Here is a 16,554-nt window from a genome sequence, read left to right on the forward strand (position 1 = left end):
AATTATGCTGGAGTGAGTGGGGTGGAGTGAGTGGGGCGGAGCGAGCAGGGCCAGCAGAGGTCCTCAGTTCCCAGCAGCCACACACATGATAGCTCACAGCCATCTGTACAGCTACAGTGTGCATAAAATAAATTTTAAAAAAAAAAGTGTTAAAGGTAAAAAACTAATACGGTAAAGGGGCTGGAGAGATGGCTTAGCACTTGATCGCTTGCTGCTCTTCCAGAGTGTTCAGTTTCCAGCACCCACATCACGTGGCTCACAACCACTTGTAACTACTACAGCTCCAGGAGAATCAGATGCCTCCAAAGGTACTCATGTGCACACCCCTATACACAGACATGCACACACACAATGTGTAGGCATAAAAATTGATGGACTGTCAAGGCATGGCTGTGACAAAGGGGCGAGTTGCGGAGTGGGCTGGTTCTGATGTCACGCTGGAACCAGGTGAGAGAATCCCATGTATCTCCCCCTTTGGATGCCAGGCTACTGACAGAATGGTCCAAGAAGCTGAAATTTCTCTGCGACTCCGTGCTGGAAGGAGGAAAGGCTGGAGACCTGTTGCCAACCAGAGGGAGAGTCTATCAGCTGGAAAAGTGATTTCATCAGTCTTTGACAACTCGGTAGACCACCTTGTAGGGGAGACTGAAGCCCAGACAAAGATGGGTCAACAGGCAGGCCCTCATTCTTACCAGGACTACTTAGGAATGTATACCTCTTACCCTCTGCTTAAGCCTAGCCTTATGTCACAACTTACAAGATGGGGTGGGGAGGCTGTCACTGTCTATTTTGTTCTTCTCTGTGTGACATTCAATGGATTTATTTCCCTTCTCATCATCAGCATTAGTTGTCTGTTTCAATGAAGACAGGGGTAGAGCCAGCTTGTTCAGGCGGCCATGGCTGGGGCTGACACTAATCACTGGGTGCCATCTTTAGAGTTTTTAGAACAGCAGGCTTTATTAGAGAAGTCTCTCTCATCTGACACCAATCTGACTGTGGACCTTACCGCATCATTTACTGACTAAAAGGTCTATTTTTTACTTCAACATCTCAGAAATCATAATCTCCCTTACACTTGCTTGACATCCCAGCATGAAATGCGCACATGCACTCTGTGTTACATCACTGTCATGTAAGTGATAACCAAGTATACAGAAGCACAGGAAGAACACACTTCCTCATCAGTTCTCGGGGAACACAGCACAAAAGCCTGCCAGGGTATGCATGTGTGAGAAGCCGCTCTGCCCCTAGAGCAAAGGCTGCAGCAAGCTCTTGTAAGATACAAGATCCGCTTCACTACGATGCTTTCACCTGCAGTCTGTAGCAAAGGAAGAGTTGGAAGAATCATAAGACTGGCTGGTCACAGTGAGGTGCACCTGTAACCCCAGCACTCAGGAGGCTAAGGCAGGAGGAGCAAATTCATCATCGCCCTGGACTTGACTGACTGCCAGTCTCTAAAAGAAACCTAGTGTGGCAACACAGTAATAGACTCGGCCTAACCCTTGCTATGCAGTATGGCAAGTCAAAGCTAGCCACAAAATTAATACTAATAAAATGGTACATTTTAGGAGGCTTCAGTCATTTAATCCATTACATCATCTTAGATTATTACAATTAAGTCTGATGAAGCTCTTTTACTAATGATGAAACAAAATAAGTTTCTTTCAAAAATTTACCACACAGTACATTTTCTAAAGTATTAAATGGGGGCCTGCCCAGGATCTGCATGCCAACCCTCCCCACAGACACTCATGTCACAGACATGCAGACACTAGAAAGGCATGGAGTCACAACACTCCAGAGACACAGAGAGGTACTTTAGCTGCTTAAACACTAGCAAGGAAAGCTCCAGAGAGCCCGAGCTGGTTAAACAGACATACCTGTTCTGTGTTTTGATGACAAGGTGAACCGTAAGTCCATCATGAATCCCATGCTGACTCAAAGTATCTTGATCTTTTAAAATTTTTCCAGCAAATATCAACACAAGTTGGTCAATATGAGATTTGAAACGTTTAGAGATTTCTTCTTTGAACTAAATAAGATAAAAAATAAATTTCACAAAGGGGCCTTGCTAAGATTATTATAACTGACTCCCCAGTCTCCATTGTTAGCCCCCTTTCTTTTAAATTCCAATACACACACAGGCAAGTTCATATTCACAGCCATTTTTACTATCCGAAAAGCAAATAATAAATAGGAAAACCTTTTCCAGAGACTCAAATAAACTATAAACAGAGAAAGCACAAAGACAGTAGAAGAAGGCTTTCCAAAACTGAAAACCAAAAGAAGAAAAATTAAGAAGAAATCAGGAAAACCTGGAGAATTGCTTGCTGGAGGACAGAACAGCCTGCAAATGCAGAGAAAGAACAAAACACTGCTGACAAATGCTTACTTAAATTGATCACTACTCCTTAAGTCTCTACTAAAATACCCAGAATATACAGGCTTCATTCAAATTAGCAAACCTCATAATGCCCTGGGAACCCATAGTAACAGTCTACACCAGAGCATCCCAGCTGAAACCCAAAGAATCTCTTCATCACCAGTCTACACACTACACTACAGAGTGGGTTCCAACACAGAAGCCAGCACTGCCACAATGAAACGTGATACATAGACATGAGTCCAATGAGAAGGGAGGGCTCAGTGTTCCAGGTTGGAAATAGTTCTGGAATATATCAGTAAGGAATCCTAATTAAAAAGTATCCCAAGTCTAAAGTGTGTCCTATTGTCACTCAAAGACCTCAGACCACACTGGAGACGAAAGCTCAGCATCTGCACATCTAAGGCTTAAAACTCTCACAGGATCAGGAAGCAGTCAGTCAGAGAACACAGCTGTGTGTCATAATCAGGGTTGAGAAACAGTGAGGGATAAGCGTTCTGGACATTTGTGTATGAACAAAGCTCTAAGGTACGTCTCAGTAGTGCACAGAAACCTATCATTCTGTTTGGTTGGCTTAGTTCTGAAACAGGGTGTCACTCTGTAAGTGCGGGGTGGGAGGTGGAGCCTCCCTCCCCAGTCCTGGCATCACAGGCTTGAGCACCTCACCCAACAACCTGGATTTTACAACCTACCTCCTCAACTCATACACAACCAAACTTTTGAAAAGGCCAAAAAGCATATACATATACAATGTAAATACTCTGGAACTTTCTCATCTGAGCTTTCTTCCCTCTACTTGAAACTATATGATATATAATCGTTTTGTTGGTGGTGATTTTTTGAAAAAGGTTTCTTTACATAGCCCTGGCTATTCTGGAACTCATTATGTAGACCAGGCTGGCCTTGATCTCACAGAAATCCACCAGCTTCTGCAGGTAATTAAACAAGGGTGCCAACAGACTTGGCTATGTGATATTAATCTTTTTACCTAGGTATTTCTAGGTGACTTAAAAACCACCATTTATATTCTACATTAGCATTCTACATGGGAAGAGCACAATGCAACCACCTGTTAGGTGCTTCCTCCCTTTGGTAGCTATAAGAAATAATATATTTGAATAAAAATATTTTTAAGGCTTAAATTACAATGTATAAAATACAAGCACAGTAAATGGTGGCCACACTTTTGCTCGCTCTCTCTCTCTCTCTCTCTCTCTCTCTCTCTCTCTCTCTCTCTCTCTCGCTTTTCCGAGACAGGGTTTCTCTGTGTAGCCCTGACTGTCCTGGAACTCACTCTGTAGACCAGGCTGGCCTCGAACTCAGAAATCTGCCTGCCTCTGCCTCCCAAGTGCTGGGATTAAAGGCGTGCGCCACCACCACCCGGCCTGCTGCTCTCTTAATACACAGGAACTCTATGATAAGGATGGATCTTTTTTTCAAACACAGAAAAAAGGGATTGAAGACTTTTGGCCCCAAATGGTGTTAATAATAAATTGCTGCACTGGGTTTCCAGCATAGATCTGATTTCAGGCCAAACCGATGCAGATCATACACAAAATAAATTAAAATGTATTAACTAAATGTGTAACCTTTATTATAGGTTTATTATAATATAGTGCATTTATTACATAAAATGAGAAAGTTGATCTAGATCAACTGTTTTAATCTTAAACTCAGAAAGGCCCTGATCTCCCTCCCATTCTGAAATAAATAACTGGCTACACCCACTGGGCCATCGAGCTGCCTCAGGGTGTAAATGTGCCTGCTGCCAAGCCCAACAACCTGAGATCTATCCCTGGAAACTTCATGGTAATAGCAGAACTGGCCTTTGACTTCCATGTGTGTACTGTGATCACACATACACACAAATAAACAAGTATAGTTATATAGAACCTTATAGTGTTTGAAGATTTGAAGGTAAGATGCTAGATCTAAGGCCTGCTCCTACTTTTGCCTGCAAATTCCAACTAACATAAAAGGATATCTTTAAGCTTTACTGAATTATCACTCACCAGGCATGGTGGCGTACACCTTTAATCCCACCACAAGGAAAACAGAGGCATGAAGCTCTCTGTGAGTTTGAGGCCACCTGGTCTACCCAGGAAATTCCAAAACAGCCAAAGCTACACAGTAAGACTTTGTGTCTCCAAATATATATAGCTCACACACATATAATTTGGCCACTCACAGTGTATATAGTCCAGGGCTGGAGTGATGGCTCAGTGGGTAAGAGCACTGACTGCTCTTCCAGAAGCCCTGAATGAAATTCCCAGCATCCACATGGTGGCTCACAACCATCTATAATGGATCCAACACCCTCTTCTGGTGTGTCTGAAGGCAGCTACAGTGTACTCATATAAATAAAGTAAATAAATCTTTTAAAAAAGTATATAAACCTAAAGTCTTTAGTAAATTTAAAAATAGGCTGTATTGATATGAGTCAATTTCAGAACATCCTCATTCACTCAAAGAGAAATCTGTACCCTACACACTACCACTTTCTTATGCACTCATTAATTCTACCCCCATTTCCCAAAAAGCCCCACTATTTTATGGTTTGTTTTTTTTTTTTTAAAGATTCATTCATTATTATGAATGAGTACACAGAAGAGGGTATCAGAATTCATTATGGGTGGTTGTGAGCCACCATGTGGGTGCTGGGATTTGAACTCAAGACCTTCGGAAGAACAGTCAGTGCTCTTACCTGCCGAGCCATCTCACCAGCCCCTAATTTATGTTTTATGCCTACAAATGTGCCTATTTCCTATCATTCACTCATATCCTTAACCTACTCAGTCCTCTGGGGCGTGGTCCTTGGTACTGACTTGATAGTGTATTTTCAAGGCACACCATCAAGGTATCACTGAAGTTCCCAGAACAATAACAATTAAACAAAATACAAACAGCACACCTGTACTTAATGATTATGGACCACTGCAGGCCAGAAACAAATTGTTTTAAAGTCTTAGTCTCTTTGAATGCCATTCACTCACTGCTTACTTCTGTGTCTAACCTAATATCACTGAATCAAAAAGGTTACTATCTTCCTCCAATCCAAAAATCTAAGAGGCCACTGGTTGGTGGAGTATGTCTTTAATCCCAGCACTTGGGAGACAGCTACAGTGTACTTACTTATAATAATAAATAAATCTTTGGGCCAGAGCAAGTGGGGTTGACCAGAGCAAGCAGAGGTCCTAAAAATCAATTCCCAACAACCAGATGAAGGCTCACAACTATCTGTACAGCTACAGTGTATACTCATATGCATAAAATAAATAAATAAATCTTTAAAAAAAAAACATTAAATCTAAGAAGCCATCTAAAACAGCAATTTCCTCTCTTCACTGTTCCCACCTATCTGAGATCTCCACCAATGCAACTGGCAAAAATACTTTATTTTATACTGAAACATCTTGCAACTACCTTCACAGCAGAACTTGTCTTTCAAGATACCCTCAGCACACGTTCCTGGGCCATAGCCAACTTACTTTGGTCTGTGTTTTGCATCAACATTTCTTTCTGTAGCACAGGTCTGCAGCTCACTCATCTCTACAGTCACAGCACCCTGGAGGCTGCTGGCATCCACTTTACTCTCCTCCTAGCACTACGGGAGGGAGGGAAGGCTGCGGTCTCCCCACAGCCTCACCAACTGCTTTAACTATCAGACTTTCCACAGTCATCCTGGTTGTTGTGAAGCTTTGATAACACAATGGCGATGGGCACTTTCCACATGCTCACTGCCCACCTTACCTTCATTGTGTGTGTGAATGTGGTGACTGCATATGCGGGAGCTAAACTCAGGTCCTCATGCTTGCAAACAAGCTTTGCCCAAGACTCCCCATTTTCTTGAAAGATGAAAACTAGCAAAACACCCAATCTCTTACAGAGCCATTTCTCACCTCACTTCACATGGCCCTCAGAGACAAAAACTAGTAAAGGTAGTGAAGAAAACTAGTATTGCTCCTTAAACAGACTAACACCATCAGAGCGAATCAGTGTCCATGTAGGCACTAGGGGGAGTGGAGGGAGGTAATGATAGATGGACTTGATCTAAATACATATAGAAACAAACACACATTTCCAAAGAATACAAAATATGACTTTAGAAAGTCTGAGTGGCAGATGGAGCTTTGTCTGCAACGGAAGGCTGAATCAACGTGGGTAAGGTCAAGTACCACCTGGGTTAACCAACAGGGAACAGCCCCAGGAAGGCCAGAAAGGCGTTATCAGCACCCCCAAGACAAGTCAGCAAATTAATAGAAAGAAGGCTCCTTCATCCGTAAACAGAAGTGTGACTACACACTCTATGTGTCATCTGTAGACACAAGTGTGACTACACACTCTATGTGTCATCTGTAGACATAAGTGTGACTACACACTCTATGTGTCATCTGTAAACAGAAGTGTGACTACACACTCTATGTCAAGCACACTTGAGCCACTGAGGACACCTGGTCTTCAAAGCCTTAGCCAACGCGAGGGAAAGAAACAGAGGGGCTCTCAGCAGTCTCTAGCCATTGAAAAGCTCTACTGTGTGCCACTTAAAAAAATCTTTCAAGGAATTAGAAGACGAATAGATGAGGTAAAAAATATTTGCAAAAGGCATATTTGATAACCAGCTATTGTCCAAATACACAAAGAAAGTAATCATAAAACTTGACAATCACAATCCAATTTTAAAATGGGCCAAAGCAGGCACTACACCAGATATGCAGACAACAAATTAGCATGAAAGATGCTCCCCATCACACCAGAAAGATGTAAAACTAAATCAAAGAGATAAACAGCAGACATGCATTAAAACAATAAGAATTTAGAATATCAACACCACCAAGTGCTGGCAAGGATGTGAGCGACAGAAACGCCTTCACAGGGTGAGACTGCAGAATGAAGGGCCACTGCCCCAAACACACTCTCAGTGTGAAATTCAGCAACCGCTCCTTTATATTTACAAGCTATTCACTTTAAAACCTTCATGTAAGGCCAGGAGGTGTGGCGCCCGCCTTTAGTCCCAGCACTTGGGAGGCAGAGGCGGGCAGATTTCTGAGTTCCAGGACATCCAGGGCTACACAGAGAAACAGTCTCCAAAAACAAACAAAAAAACCAAAACAAGACAAAACAAAACAAAAAAAACTTCAGGTAGATCTACTGCCAAAAATTGGAAGGAGTCGAGATATTCCTCAGCAGATAATCTGTAATGCATGCAGATAAGCACTGAAAAGAAGTGTACTCTAGGGTCCTGAAAGGATATGGAGGAACTTTAGATGTATATTACTAAGCAAAAGCTGACAAACTGAAAAGGACCTACTATGTGACTCCAACTCACTGACCAAGCCCAGGCAGGACCTTCTGCAGGCTAGACAAGTTCTCTACCACTGAGTAGCATCATCTCCCAGGTTCCACCTGTTTGTACTTATAAAACTTTCTTTCCAAAGGGAGAACTAGTGACCTAGAGTTTTTATATCCAGTAAAAATCCCTCAGAATTAAGCTGAAATGTAAAGACAAGCAGGGCAGCTCACAGGAACTTTTTCTTATTCACATAAACAAGAGAACGTGCCACCTAGCAGGCAGGCAGGCAGCTTAGGAAATGTAACAGGGTCCCTTAGGGACAAGAAAATGATCCTGGATGAAGGAATAAAAATGAAAAACCGTACAGACAATTCTTCAACAATGCCAATTTTATGAAGTGCTTATATATCATATCTTGTGTCATTTGACAGGGACCAAAAAAGTGAAACGGGTGGAATCTAGGACACGGAGAGTTAAGAGCTCTAGGATCTATGCATTATTCTATGAGTAGCAAGTACTTCCTGATGGGGACAATTTATAAAATCCATGGAGAAACCTCCAAAGGACATAAAAATAGTATATACCTATCAACCTAATAAAGGAGGCAACTGGAATAAGGCAAACGACTTGATCTGAAAGCAAAAGGAGAAAAAGTATACACAACAGGCAGGATAAATAGAATCCAATGTCCCCAGGACCACACTGCTGGATTTAAAATGCAGCTTCTTCATACTGTGATCGTAGACAACTCAAAGCAAAGGAAATCATTTACAAGTGAAGAGAGGGCAGAAGGGCAATATCTGCTTTCTAAAGAGAAGTGTGGGATTGGAACTGTGGTTCAGTAGAGCACTTGCCTCGTATTGGTATGCATTAGGCCCTGTACTGAATCTTAACACTGCAGAAACTGGGCACACTACTTACAATCCCAGTACTTGGGAGATCAAACAGGAGGACTAGAAGTTAAGGTCATCCTTGGCTACCCAGAGTTCAAGGCTAGACAGTCTCAGTAAACCATAAGGTCCTAGTTCAGTAAGAGACCTCATACCCTAAACAATAAGACAGAGGGCAACAAAGGAGAGACTCAGCCTCAGCTTCTACATGCATGTACACACATGGGGATACACATGTACACACATGTGGATATGCCTGCACAAACACACAGTTCTTTGTTAATCACCATTTTACTGCACAGGTAAAATATTTTCTGATACATCACCTCATTCAATGTTTATTAGAACATTTCTAAAAAAACAACAAAAAACAAAAGCACAGTCTTGTTAGAAACACGTGAAGTCACCTTCTCGCGAAGAAGTAAAGGGCAGTTCACAATGATTGTCACAGACAACAGACTCCACCCTCACCTCAGAGGTGAGATGTGAGCACATGGCTCTTCATACTGACAGAAAACAGTGATGGGTGCAGCTGCTAAGAGCACTTGCTTGCATCCTCCTCAGAGGGAAACTGCCTTAGCTGACTCAAGAGTTAGCTCTCAGAAAGAACTAAGATGTGGGGCTGAGGAGACCCCAACGGCTAAGAGCACCTGTTGCTCTTGCAGTCCTCAGCACCCTCATCAAGCAGCTCCAGGAAAATCAGACATCTTGGGGCTTCTGGGGGCACCCTCCCATGTTCACACTCACATACATAAATCATAAAAATACATCTTTAAGAAAAATCTCATAGCTGGGGAGTGGTAGAGAATTCTTAGGCAGAGCCAGGTGGATTTCTCTGAGTTCCAAGGCCAGCATGCTCTACAGAGCAAGTTTCAAGATAACTAGGGCTATATAGAGAAGCCCTGTTGCACGCATGGTGTGTGTGTGTGCGTGTGCGTGTGCGTGTGTGTGTGTGTGTGTACACTTGCTTGCATCAGATGTACATACTCCTCTGAAGGAAAAAAAAAAACATGCAAAACCTGAAATATTTCTGATCTTAACCATTCCCAATAAGGAACTTGCAACCTGTGCCTTCACTCTTAGAAAGGGTCATATTTGGGCAGTGGTGGCTCATGCCTTTAATCCCAGCACTTGGGAGGCAGAGGCAGGCGGATTTTTGAGTTCAAGGCCAGCCTGGTCTACAGACTGAGTTCCAGGACAGCCAGGGGTATACAGAGAAAGCCTGTCTCAAAAAACAAAAAAACAAAACACAATAACAACAACAAAACAAAAATATGGTGGTCAATACTGACAGGATAACAATAGACTAGGAGACAAACCTCTGCACAACTCTGAAGGTGTTTTTAAAATGGCTTGGTAGAAAGGCCTAGCCCAAAAATTTGGTGGCACCATGGTGTATATACATTCACACATATATACACACACATATATATACTCATACAATTTAATTAAAAAACTGTTAAAAGGGGGCTGGCGAGATGGCTCAGCGGGTAAGAGCACTGACTGCTCTATCGAAGGTCCTGAGTTCATATCCCAGCAACCACATGGTGGCTCACAGCCACCCGTAATGAGATCAGATGCCCTCTTCTGGTGCGTCTGAAGACAGCTACAGTGAATTACACCAGAGCAGTGAGTGGAGCAGTGAGTAGGGCTGGAGAGAGCAGGGCCAGCAGAGGTCCTGAGTTCAATTCCCAGCAGCCACACACATGATAGCTCACGGCCATCTGTACAGCTACAGTGTACTCATACATATAAAATAAATAAAAAGTAAATCTTTAAAAACTGTTAAAAAAGTTTTTCTTTTACCTTAACAAATTTAAAGTTAAGTTCAGCTTTATTGCTTGCCAAGAAAATTATGTATCTTATGCTGTTTTTTTTTTAAAAATTATTTTATTTATGAGTACACTGTTGCTGTCTTCAGACACACCAGGAGGAGGCATGGTATCCTATTACAGATGGTTGTGAACCACCACGTGGTTGCTGGGAACTGAACTCAGGACCTCTGGAACAGCAGCCATTAACTCCAGCTCCAACAATGTTGTTTTTGTTGTTGTTAAAGAACTTTTATTTTTATTTTAGGTGCATGGTGCCCACAGAGGCCGAGACTAGTTCTGGGAGGCTGTAAATCAGCAAGTGGATGCTAGCAATTTAATCCAGATCCTCCGCAAGAGCAACCCACAGCCTTCTTAACGGCTTAGTCGCTTTTCAGCCCCCTCACACCATTCAACCAGGAAACGCTGTTACATAGTAAAAGATTTCCAGTGAGCATTGTAACAAGCTGCAGAAGCTTGCAGTTTCAGTAAAGGGCTACATAAAGTCTACCTTGTTTCTAAAGGCCAGTCTTGTTGGCTCTAAAAGGCAGACATGAATTGCCCAGCCATAGTTGCTCTCTGTCTAAGAAACCCATCTTAAGTAACAGCCTCTTAATTTTTTGTTAACTTTCGAAGCGGTTTAAAATACTGGTTGCTTGAATCTACCACTGAGAGAATATTTACTACACACAAACAAGTAAACACTACAAATCAGTACTGGTTTTCCTGGTTGACAATCACTGCCTAGTTTAATATGGAATCTAAATAAAAAAAAAACCTGATTTCTCTATACATCTGAAAACTTGTCTGGGGCCAGTAAGATGGATCAGCAAGTGCTTGCAGCCAGGCCTGAAGACCTGAGCTTGCTCAACAGGCCTGACATAGCAGAAGGAGCAGAACAATTCCCACAAAAATGTCCTGACTTCCACACCTGTGCCTTGGCATACATGCCTACACAGACCAGAGACAAATGTAATAAAATAACTTATCAGTCACAAGCCATCTTTGATACAAAATGGCTAATACTAAATCATTTTCTGAGTCAGAGGAACTCTCCAGCTTAAAAACTGAGGACGCTGATAGGGATGGGGAAAGTCACCTGCTACCCAAGCCTGGAATGAGTGTCCCCCCCACACACACACTGTACACACACACACACTGTACACACACACTGCACACACACACTGTACACACACTGTACACACACACTGTACACGCACACTGTACACACACACCGTACACACAGCTAAACATCTTTAAAAGAGTCCAGCTGGGCTGAGCATGCTGGCGCATATTTTTAATCCCAGATTTTGGAAAGCAGAGACACGAGAATTTCTTTGAGTTTGAGGCCAGCCTGGTCTACACAGAAAGTTACTGGACATCCAGGGCTACATAGAGACCCTGTCTCAAAGAAAGAGTTCTTGGTTAGGAGATTTAAGGAAGAGAAGGTTAAGATGAGGGTTCCAGAGGACTGTATCCATTTGTATATGATTTACTCTGTAATGTTCCACAATGGACATTTAATATTAAATACACATCATTGCACAAAATGTTCCAAATTCATTCACAAACACACTGTTTGGAGTCTATACTATGCACCAGGTTCTAGGAACAATACAATGATATCACAGCAGAGAAGCATTAAATCATCATAACTATGTAATTTTTGAACTATAGTAAATGGCACATACATACATGTACTAATGGCATTGTGAGAAAATGCAGCAGATGACCCCAGTGAGGCCTGGGTAATCAGGCATACTCCTTTGAGAAACTGACCTCTGTTCTACAATGTAAAGGATTGGTAGAAGCCAACAAAGAGTAGGAGGCAGGCCAGAACAAGCTGTACACAAGTCCTAAGGCAGAGAGGGTAAATGTAGCAACAGGTCAAGGAGTTACAGTGTGGCTAACCAAAAAGGTCAAGGAGAGGGATGCCATCGACAATGGAGAAGCAGGCAGAAACCATCACCGAGCCTGGCACTAACTCAGATTTTAAGATAAGTGAACCTTTAGTGTCCACCATCTGGTTAACAATTTTCAGATACTACTGGGGAGAAATGGGAGGGGAGAAATATAGAAGTCGGAGACTAGCAGTAAGCTAGAATGTAATTTCCAGGCAAGAAGCAATAGCAACTTAGTGATGTTAGTCCTCGAACATTTTTAGCAGCTACCTTTCTCTCAATTACACCACTACACCAATCTGTGTCTCAAGATACCATTCCAACCAAGAGCCATTTATGTAAATCTCAACCCTGTCTCCCCCCACATCCACACCCCAAAATCAGAAGAAACAAAGAAACAACAACAAAAAAGGGGGCGGGGGCTGGAGAGATGACTCAGCAGTTAAGAGCACTGAATACTCTTCAGAAGGTCCTGAGTTTAAATTCCAGCAACCATTTGGTGGCTCACAACCATCTGTAATGAGATCTGATGCCCTCTTCTGGTGTGTCTGAAGACAGCTACAGTGTACTTATAATAAATAAATAAATAAGTAAATCTTAAAAAAAAAAAAAAAAAAAAAAAAAAAACTTAAAAATTCACAATGTGAATTCAAAATTTATCTTTCCATATTACTAGTCTTCAGAAAGACAGCTGTAATTTCTTAGTAAAATAAGTTGTACCAGGGGCTAGAGAGATGGCTACATGTTAAAAACACTGGCTGTTTTTCCAGGGACCTAGGTCTTAAGCATCCATATCTCACAATCATCTAACTCCAGTCTCAAGGGATCTAACACTATTTTGGGCTTCCACAGGTACCAGGCACATGCAGTACATACACTTACATGCAGACAAAACACTCATACATTTATTTTTTTAAAGCTTTTTAAAAATTATTGCACTGTTTTAAATTGTTTTCATATTCACATTGTTGTGGGCAGAAAGAGGTCACTGAGCCAAGATACATAGTGGAGATCAAAGGACAGCGTCTGAAAGTCAGTTCTCTTCTCCACCATGAGTAGGTGGGACTCAAAGCTCAGATGTCAGGACTGAGGAGCCCCTAACCCACTGAGCCATCTGGCTAGCCCAATTTGCAAAATCACTTTAATCTAATAGATGACAGCTGAGTTTTCCTGTGTGTTGCAAATATCTTATAATCTTAAAAACTCTACCAAAAATAATTTGTGACACTTAAAAACAAAACACATTACCTCAGAATTACTATGACATGTCTCTCCTAAAAGACTACTGGTAATACTAAACAGTATTTAGTGACACTCAACAGTCACTAGGACAATTATGATCAAAGACTGTCAATAGCAAGTGTCAATAAGAAAGTACTGGATCCCAGCACTTGGGAGGCAGAGTCAGGTGGATTTCTGAGTTCAAGGCCAGCCTGGTCTACAGAGTGAGTTCCAGGACAGCCAGGGCTATACAGAGAAACCCTGTCTTGAAAAAAATAAAAACAAAAACAAAAAAGCACTGGAACAGCCTGTTTAGAAAACACTTTGGCAATTCCTCCCAGAATTAAACAGTTACCATGTGATCCAGCAATGCTACTTCTAGGTCTACACCCAAGAAAAATGAAACCATATGTCCACAAAAAAGCACATGAATCATGAGTGGTCATGGAGACATCATTTCTAACAAAAATTCACTTACACGTCCAGCAGGTGGGGAAGAAATAAAAGGTGGTACACATCCATATAGTGGTATATCACTAGGCCCAACATAGGACGTACTTGGGGCAAGTGAGATGGTTCAGTAGGTAAAGGTGTTTGACGTCACACAAGGCACCATGAGTTCAATCCTTAGGAGTCAAAATTACCTTTTGACAGCTACACAAATACACACATATGAGCAATAAATAAATGTTTTGTTTTTGTTTTAAAGAAAGTCCTTCTAGACTACAATCTGGATGATCTGTGAAAACACTGTAAGGTGGACACAAGACAAAAAGCCATAACCGCACTGTGCAAAGGCAGGGGCAGAGCCAGCACATGGAAGGCCAGCCTGGGCTCTGCAGGGGGAACTTATTTCAAAAGCTGAGACAATGAAGAACAGAGTTCCTTCTGGGGTCATGGTTACATATGCCTAGGAATGCTCTTTTTTTTTTTTTTTTTTGGTTTTTCAAGACAGGGTTTCTCTGTGCAGCCCGGGCTGTCCTGGAACTCACTCTGTAGACCAGGCTGCCCTCGAACTCAGAAATCCACCTGCCTCTGCCTCCCAAGTGCTGGGATCAAAGGCATGTGCCACCACTGCCCCGCTAGGAATGCTCTTTTTAAAATAACATCACTTATGGCTTAAAGAGGTCAACTGCATGGTCTCTTAAGTCTTAAAGAAAAGTTAAGCAATATCTTTAATTAGAATCACTAAATTAGTTCTTCAGCAAGTTCGTTAGAGCATGCAAAACACTAATCTCGGGGACATGTTTTTTCCTTAGTATATCCTGTATTACTGCTTCAACCCAGCTTTCTGGGTAAGATGCTATCCAGAAAAATACAACAGAAGCCACAGAAATTATCCCAACATTCAAGTAGACATACTGGAAAAGGAGAGACTAAAGAGCACAGAGACACAGCATGAGGCCTGGGTTCAATCTCCGGAATAGAGATGTCAATCCGCATTCACAGACTATGTAATACAGTATGTAGGAGATTTATCTTGGTGTATACTATCTCTAAAATCTATTAAGCTTTTAAAAAATACAAAATTCGCCAGGCAGGTGGATTTCTGAGTTTGAGGCCAGCCTGGTCTACAGACTGAGTTCCAGGACAGCCAGGGCTACACAGAGAAACCCTGTGTAAAACCCTTTTTTTTGAGAAACCCTCAAAAAAAACCAAACAAACAAAAAACCCAAAAATGAATAAATAAATAAATAAAATCCCCCAAATCTGGTTGATACTTTATAGCTACAACACCCCTTAGTTCCATGAAACTATACTTTTACAAACTTAACACTCACATACAACTCTTAGCATCAAGATGGGGGTTCTATATTCATCCTGCATGGCTTAATATCAATGTTATTTGTGATGATCTGGAAGTACTGTAACCTCTCTTGTGAAAACGTTCAAAAGTTACACACAAGCTCCCCTCCACTCATACACAGCTCATACACACATTGCTCTACCTTGCCTTGACAGAGAACTCTGCATCCTCTAAGCTGCCAGCAATAGTTCATAACAGGGAGCAGGTCTCATACACAAAGCCACTACACATTTGCCACTTTAGAACCTATGCCATAAAGACCCATATTAATAAAACACTGTGCAATACAAACTGTTCCAGTTACTCATAAAGAGCAAATAAAATATTACACAGTTCATTCCAGCTACTCTATGAAAAACATTTTGTTCTAATTTGAGTAAAATTTCAGTCTTTATTAATATATATCTAACAAGTAATACTCATTAAATACAAACTGTACATAACACTGTATAAAAAAATTTTAGTTCGTGGACCTTTAATTGCAGCACTTGGGAGGCAGAGGCAGGCCTGGACTACAGAGTGAGTTCCGGGACAGCCAGGGCTACACAGAGAAACCCTGTCTGGGGGGGGGGGGGGGAACCACCATCACCACCAACAAAAATTTTAGTTCTACTTGTTGGTTACAAGAAGAAATCAAGAATTAAGCTGGACCTGGTGGTGCACACCTTTAGCCCTGGAGCCCAACGGCAGAAGCAGGCGAATCTCTAGAGTTCCAGACCAGCCTGCCCTACGTAGTGACACCCTTTCCCAAAACTAAACACAAGTAACAGTCACCAGCTTAACTTACAAATTACCAAGAAGATTTAAGATAATTTCACCTAGTTAATAACATACTCACATAAATACCATTGTTAAATAACCTACACTACGTAGCACATTGAGATTTTAAATAGAAAATGGAGGATTCAACCTGTGGAGATGGCTCAGTGGGTAAAAACCACTTGTCATACAAATGTAAAGAGGACCTAAATTCAAAGCCCCAGACCATGTAATGCCCTGCTTGTAATCAAAGTGTTCACAAGGGTCTACCACAAACAAAGCTCCCAGGAGAGGAAGCACAGCTGGCCATGACTGCTGAAGAAGCAAGGAGACCCAATTGCAGGGAAGGCTTGGCACCTGAGGTGAGGGCCACGCTCCTGAGGCTCTGATTGGCACCTGAGATGTCAATACTCCTGAGGCTCTGATTGGCACCTGAGATGTCCACTCTCATGAGGCTCTGACTGGCACCTGAGATGTCAATACTCATGTACT

At 41.9% G+C, this 16,554-nt stretch overlaps 1 protein-coding gene across 2 annotated transcripts in view; it reads right to left on the reverse strand.

The window, feature by feature from the left end:
* The window catches only part of Ubqln1 (ubiquilin 1), a 40,701-nt gene that overhangs the window by 20,728 nt on the left and 3,419 nt on the right, over window positions 1-16,554 (reverse strand). For both annotated transcript variants that reach the window (XM_031358149.1, XM_031358148.1), the window contains exon 2: window positions 1,881-2,032. In XM_031358149.1, the coding sequence (XP_031214009.1) occupies window positions 1,881-2,032 (152 nt within the window). The remainder of the gene's footprint in view (window positions 1-1,880; window positions 2,033-16,554) is intronic.

This window comes from Mastomys coucha, unplaced genomic scaffold, assembly GCF_008632895.1.
Source record: "Mastomys coucha isolate ucsf_1 unplaced genomic scaffold, UCSF_Mcou_1 pScaffold7, whole genome shotgun sequence".
Lineage (NCBI taxonomy): Eukaryota > Metazoa > Chordata > Mammalia > Rodentia > Muridae > Mastomys > Mastomys coucha.